General features: G+C 43.3%; 1 protein-coding gene across 3 annotated transcripts; it reads left to right on the top strand.

The window, feature by feature from the left end:
* The first annotated feature begins 1,351 nt into the window (after nucleotides 1-1,351).
* On the top strand, nucleotides 1,352-5,510 carry LOC109775283 (protein GRAVITROPIC IN THE LIGHT 1). 3 transcript variants are annotated; one of them, XM_073501262.1, is made up of 3 exons: nucleotides 1,352-1,603; nucleotides 2,375-2,683; nucleotides 3,941-5,510. In XM_073501262.1, exon 3 carries the CDS (start codon nucleotides 4,003-4,005, stop codon nucleotides 5,260-5,262), a length of 1,260 nt encoding a protein of 419 aa, XP_073357363.1. In that variant the 5' UTR covers nucleotides 1,352-1,603; nucleotides 2,375-2,683; nucleotides 3,941-4,002; the 3' UTR covers nucleotides 5,263-5,510. The 3 variants fall into 3 exon arrangements, with proteins under 3 accessions (XP_073357363.1, XP_040248260.1, XP_020189623.1); XM_040392326.3 differs by having other exon boundaries at nucleotides 2,375-2,704; XM_020334034.4 differs by lacking the exon at nucleotides 2,375-2,683.
* The last annotated feature ends 1,657 nt before the right edge of the window (nucleotides 5,511-7,167 follow it).

Here is a 7,167-nt window from a genome sequence, read left to right as displayed (position 1 = left end):
CGACGTCTGCCATTTATAGCAAAAATTCCATCGTGGTTGTAGCCCCGACATCGGCCGGTTCCAGCGCATGGTCAATGCTTCTCCAACGTTGGGCTTGCCGGTCGCAGCTTCGGCCATCGTTGGTCGCGCCACCTGGGCTTGCCAGTTGTAGCTCCGGCCATCATTGGTCGCGCCGCCTGGGCTTGCCGGCCGCAGCATCTGGTGCTTGCCCCGTCTAGCACGGCCATAGCCACCGTCTCCAATCGTCGTCCTCTACACGAAAAAGCAAAGGGGCTATTGAAGCACACAGAGGCCAAAAAAAGCTGCGGGGTTTGGTTCTACGGCGCAGGGGAGAAGTGCTAGTTAGTAGCAGGGGCAAGGGGGGAGGGGGTGGCGTGTGAGCTCACCAGCGGTGGTGCCTCACTGGGAAGGGGGAGAGAAGATAGCGAGAGAGAGAGAGAGAGATGAAGAGGAGGAGGTCGGTTGGGTGGCAGGGCAAACAAGTGGACGAGATGGATGCGAGAAAAGATAAGGGAGAGAAATAGCCAGGGAGGATGCATGAGAGACGCGCGATCCCTGGCAATCGAATGCACGACGCGTGACTGGCCAAAGACTCGGTTGACCAGCTATCAGGAAACTCTCCTTCTCCCTTCTCGATTTTATTGACTAAATAAGTTCCTGCTAAGTGATTATCAAATAATCCATCCTACTTTAAAAAGAACGTATGGTTTTGTCGTCCACCTCGTCCTTGTCCAACATTCCTCCTCCCCTCTCGCCTTTTATCGACTTACCCTCAAGACAATAAGTTCTTGCTAAGTGGTTATCAAATAAAATCCAAAGATTTATTTAGGTAGTTAAATCAAATGCATGATTTGATATACTATTATTTAGACAATCACACTAATATGAAAGGTAATCATGAGGTAACATATATTATAGAATATTTATACCTATTGCGATGAACAGGCGATTATCTACTTCCTCAAGGTCTGAACTACCAAAACGTCATATATTTAGGAACAGTAGTCATTTGAAAAAAGGAATTTATGTATGCTCCTAAACAATTTGATCGACAACATTTGGTGAAATTTATGTACAGGGTACTACTATCCCCATTTCCCCACTTCTATCGATCCCTCTCATCCGCCGCCTTCCCTTCTGTGGGAAAATATCAGGTGCTACGGGAGCACCTAAGTTTAGGTGCTCCAAGAGCTTCTCGGCCATTGGATCTGAAATCCAACGGTCATCTACAGATGCGCTGGACCCGATTTGCAATACCAAATTTCTGGGGATATTTTCTGAATAAAGACGTAAGCTCTTTCCTCGACCTTCAGATCTCAGATCTAACGGTTGAAAAGCTCCTGAAGCACCTAATCTTAGATGCTCCCGTAGCACCAGATATCCTCCCCCTTCTGCCTCACTCGCGAGCACCCTCGCTCGCCTCCTCGACACTGCGCTCCTTTCCCCTCGCCAGACCTGGCCGCGTCCCCACCGCCCCCGACCCCTCCCACTCCTCCCTGGCCGCGTCGACTGCCCGGATCTCCGCGCCCAGATCGCCGGGACACCTCCTCCCCTGGAGCAGCTGCCGTCCTCACCGCGCCGGATTCCTCACTCTCGGAATCAGGTGGAGTCCGCCGCCGCCTCCTCCTCCTCCTCCCCTTTAGTTTCCTGATTAAATGCTGGTTAGTCTCTAGTTTTCTGGTAAGAATATATTTTGTATGCTGCTAACTTGTCACTATGTACCATCCTTGCAATTAGGCTGTCAATAACAGATTCATGCACACTATATGTTGCCCTCCCTTAGCTGAAATTGATATGTTTTACTTCTTGCTGGCAATTTCTTTGAGTTATGTTAGAGAGGCGCTGCAGATAAGTTCGAAAATATGAACTTATGATGCCAACAGAAAACCATGACATGCCTATTGCTTCTCTTCAGCGCTGTTTGCTTATACCAATGCTTAGCATGATCTAGGTTTTCGTTTTCTCGATGGTTTATTGTTCAAGGAAAGGATAATCAGCTGAGAGAGCAGTCATCCTAGTTGTTGTAATGTGTGGGTTCATGATGTTCATCCTAAGAAACACCCATGTGATATAGCTACTCAATCAAACTTGAGATATATCTATCACTATGATGGCACGAATTTCTCTAATCAGCTGAGGGTGACAATTGTTGCGGGACAGCCTACATGTCTCTATTGAGGAACAAGTGGCCATCTTCCTTCCGGTAGTCACCCGTAACCGTAGGTTTTTAGGGCTTTTACTTTCTGCACTCTTTGTTAGCGTTTTAGTTTTTTGGTCTTGTAAGAAAGTTGTAGAGGTTATGGAAACCATAGGATTAGGGCTATGCAACCGACATTTGGTGGAGCAAAGAAAATTTATGGAAGGCTCTATGCAGGGGCCAGGGGCAGGGTTCGAATTCGTCTGGGAAGAGCGAAATCCAGCGAGAAGGTAAATTCCAGGGAAGCTGCGGTTGTCGGCTTCAAATGACGGCACCAGCTGCTGGAGTGCTGAAGCCATAACTGCCTGGTTTGAAACAGACAGGAGATCGGCGAGGTGGTAAAGTGAGGGGTTTGCTTGGGGAAGTGGGAACCAGTCCACCAGCCAAGTCGAGGCTTAGTGGATTCCCAGTGAACAGGAACATACATGTGATTGTGATGGAGGAGGAGAGGAGAGTGGATGAGTGGAGTACGATGGTGTGTAACAAGTGGGTTCTCAACTGAGCTGGGTATGATTACCCAAAAATACCTGTCTCGCGCTATCAAGCCAGACACCGCATGGATCTCATAGTAACCTATCATATACGAATCCCACTAATTATCTAAAGCTCATCTGGAGCAATGCATGTCCACATGGGAACCCCAAGTTACAAATTAATTACAAGGCGTCAAGAAACTCTTAATTACAAATACCTAATATTGTCAACATCAACTCCCGTTTCCAAGTCAACTTAACGATTTATATTAAGGCAACACAGATTAAACTGTCCCTATGTCAGACAACAAACATGATAGCTTTTTCTTCAGTGGTATTCCAGACATTTTAAACTTTAATTACAGCTCAGACAGCAAGCATAACTAAAAGACAGTTCAGCCACTTCTCTGGGAGCCAGCCAGAAGCCACTTCTGGAGAAGCTTTAGACGCCCAACATGCTTGCTATATAGTTGAATGTTACATGTTTTATGACTTTGTTCCTTGTGGGCTTTGCTGATTTTGACATTTACGGCATGGAGCTTGCAGTAGACGGTTGGTACATGAAGGGAAAATTCGAGTATAGTTTAGAAAATAGACTTTCTCTATGCATTTATATTAAGATTAATAAAATTTGGGCCTGCTATAGCCAATACTTGGGAGGAAAGCAATGTATAATTGGGCTGCACATGGTTCTTGATTAGAGGGCAATCAACACCATCATCATCAGTGTAGGATACGTGATGGTTAAGCTTTTTAATATGGATCAGCGACCTGTAAAGAGGCAGGGAGTTGATTATGATTATGATTGGTATCTAAAGATAACATTGGTTTTGACCCATATAGGCTGCCTGCTTTGTAGTTTCTTGTACTTTCAGTTACATGGACCATATGTCTTGAAATGAATCTTCCCATGGCACCCTAATGAGTAAAGTGCAGTTCATACCGTTCATCTTGGGAGATCGACTGGTTGTTGGGTTATTGTTAGCTGTCCTACTAGAATACTCAAATTTTGTATTGTTTGTGATGGGTTGAGGACTTGTTGTGGAGGTCATTTTGTGTAACATATGTTGTTCAAGGTTCAGAATATGGGTGTGTGGTTATATAATCTCTGGTTCAGATGCCCAAAGCTTGCTGTAGTTTATTTTGGACGATCTATTTCTCTTTCTTATTACAGGATGTAAAGAACTTGCAAAGAAAGTTTCTTTTCAGCTATTTTTCCTGTTATGTCCGTTTATGCAATTCGTGTCTTACTCGGTGTTTGTTTTTGCAGGTGGATGCTATTTGCAGGCTGGTAAAGACAACTAACTTTGTTGATCCTGTGCGCAAGAAGTAATGATCCGGCCCAGCTCCAAGGAGTCACTTAATTATGACAACAATAGCCAGAAAGTTTATCCTCAACCAATTGATGAAAATATGAATCAGAACATGGGCAGTATGATTGGAAGAATATTCAACAACATATCCTCTTTAAAGGCTGCATACATTCAGCTGCAGGAAGCTCACACCCCATATGACCCGGACAAGATACAAACTGCTGATAAGCTTGTCATAGATGAGCTCACGAGCCTTTCAGAACTCAAACATACTTACAGAGAGAGAAATCCTAAGCCAGTAGCAGCATCACCTCAAGATTCACGCTTGCTTTCTGAAATACAGGAGCAGCAAAACTTGTTAAAGACGTACGAGGTCATGGTAAAGAAGTTCCAGTCCCAGATCCAGAATAGAGATACTGAGATTACCCACTTACAGCAGCAAACCGATGAGGCCAAACATCGGAAAACAAAACTGGAGAAGAAATTGAAGCAAAGGGGCTTACTTAACAAGGAATCAGAGGAATCTGATGAAGAAGAGAGCTATTTCTCTGTTGAGCTGACACCAAGCTTGTTTACATCTACTGCTGATAACGCATACCAATCAATACATGAGTTCTCAAAGCCCTTGATCAACATGATGAAAGCTGCAGGTTGGGATCTTGATGCTGCTGCTAACGCAATTGAACCTGATGTAGTTTACACAAGGAGAGCTCACAAGAAGTATGCATTTGAGTCTTATATCTGCCAGAGAATCTTCAGTGGTTTCCATCAAGAGAACTTCTTGATTGACGCTGCTAATGCCACTGTTTCCAATGAGGCTTTCTTCCATCAATTCCTTGCAGTACGAGCCATGGATCCTTTGGATGTATTGAGCCAAAACCCAGATTCAGTTTTCGGAAAGTTCTGCAGAAGCAAATACCTACTGCTTGTGCACCCAAAGATGGAAGGTTCTTTCTTCGGCAACATGGATCAGAGAAACTACGTCATGAGTGGCGGGCATCCAAGGACACCTTTCTATCAGGCATTTCTCAAGTTGGCGAAGTCCATATGGTTGTTGCACAGGCTGGCCTACTCTTTCGACCCAAAGGTCAGGGTCTTCCAAGTGAAGAAGGCAAGCGAGTTCTCAGAGATTCACATGGAAAGCGTTGTGAAGAACATCGTCTTGGATGAGAATGCCGAGAGGCCTAGAGTCGACTTGATGGTGATGCCTGGTTTCTTGATCGGGACTAGCGTCATACAGTCTCGAGTGTACCTTTCTGGTGTAAAGTGTGACGACTGATAAGTGTTAGGGTTGCCTGAGAAGATTCCGGGCGTCTCACACATCCTGCAAGATCATCGTACGTCTTGTATGTAATGCCGCCTCTCCAAAATGTTATTCGTATGAAATGTGGTAGCAACACCTTTTTCGTAAAAAGCATAGTATGCTTTGGTCATTCGAAGACTGTAATGTGTGCTTTCTCTGTTTTGTAATGCATGTAAATCCTGTCCCAACGTTTGGTCTACATATAAGTTATGAAAAATTGTCAATGTGGCGTGGATGTACCATCTATATGGTGACTGTACAGCCATTTGCAAACTGGCATTCAGTTCCTCGTTTTGGTGCCTAATCTGGCTTTTCTACTGCCTAATAATGACGGTAGTATTTTGTTTGTTCTATACTGCATTTGTAGCCAATGTGTAGACGGAATGGGCATGTGCAGCAAATTGTTTAGGACGCACTGAGTATGATCGTTTGATTTTGCTGTGCCGGTTACTTCATGGATCTTTTCCATGTAAAAAACAAAAGGGTCCTTAGCGAGGGTCGCTAAGGGCATGGCCAATGCATAGCCTCATGGTGATGCCCCATGTGCCATATAGGATTGGATGTTAGGGAAATTAGGTTCGGATAAGGAAGCGAGATCCTCTGTAAGAGACGGGTGCTTGGGGAGAAAAATTGTGGACCGATGTAAAAAGCTGAAAAAATTGAAATAAGGAGTAGAGATGCATATGTATTAGAGTTTTTTTTAAGTTTCTATTTTTTATTATTTGATGAGGGCCACTAATAGTAGCTTACTTTGGGGAGAAAAATCAATGCAGTTGCCTTAAGCCACCTTTTTTCATGGGGCATGTGTATCCATATGCTACCATTGTTCATGCCCTAAGAGCACATATAATAAAGTAAACTAGAAGAGCCAAACCAATGATCTTCTCAGAATTGATTTTCTTTTTTCCATTTTCAACTTTCCATCGATATCCCATTTTGGCTGCTTTAGCAGCTCATATGAGACTCAACACCCTTCAAAAATGGAGAGACATTAGTTGGAGAACAAGAAAAAGTATTAGGGTTTTGGGTTCTATATTTAAGATCAATAATCTGCTTTCAAATCTTCTTATCTGAAAGCTGGTACCTCTTGACCCAGGAGGCAAGAAGGCATAAATTAAATTCAGACATGTTAGGGATTCCTAGCCCACCAAGATCTTTTCATGGGCACTAGATCCCAGTTAGCTACTCTTTTTCTACATGTAAAAAAAACTCTTTTCCTAGCCCATCGCAAATTGTCAATGGGAATTTACCCAATCTACAACACAAAGTTTGTGCAAAAGGTTGGGCTTCATCCTCATCAATATTGTATCACACTTGTTAAAATTAGTTCTCATACAAAGATTTGTTAAAAACATAATAAAACCTATTTGCGATCTCTAGCCGACCCAATGTCTTTCTCTAAGAACAAGAGAGTGTCATCAGCATATTGCATATTGACTACTCCTGTAGGCTTAAGCTTTTGGAATAGACCTCCTAGCTACCCAGTTTATGCAGCTTTAATAAGCATACGAGTGAAAACATTAGCTACAAGATTTAAAAGCAAAGGAGAGATAGGATCTCCGTACCTCACACATCTTCAAGTCTTAAAGAAGTGGCTATTGATGTCATTAAACAGAAGGGACCGAATTAACTTGATCCACTTCTGACTAAATCTTCTCTGTTGCATCATAGAAATATGAAACTCTCTATTAACCATGTCATAGGCTTTTTCATAATCTAGTTTAAAAATGAATCCACAACCCTTATTAACAACTACATCTTGAATAATCTTATGTACATACACAACACTCTCCATGATATATCTCCCCCTCAGAAAGCTATTTGGTTAGCGGAGATAAGCTCATCACACACCCTACCGAACCTATTGGTTACACATGTGGA

Source organism: Aegilops tauschii, chromosome 6, assembly GCF_002575655.3.
Source record: "Aegilops tauschii subsp. strangulata cultivar AL8/78 chromosome 6, Aet v6.0, whole genome shotgun sequence".
NCBI lineage: Eukaryota > Viridiplantae > Streptophyta > Magnoliopsida > Poales > Poaceae > Aegilops > Aegilops tauschii.
The sequence above is the reverse complement of the archived record's forward strand: the minus strand, read 5'-3'. Positions and strand labels throughout refer to the sequence as shown.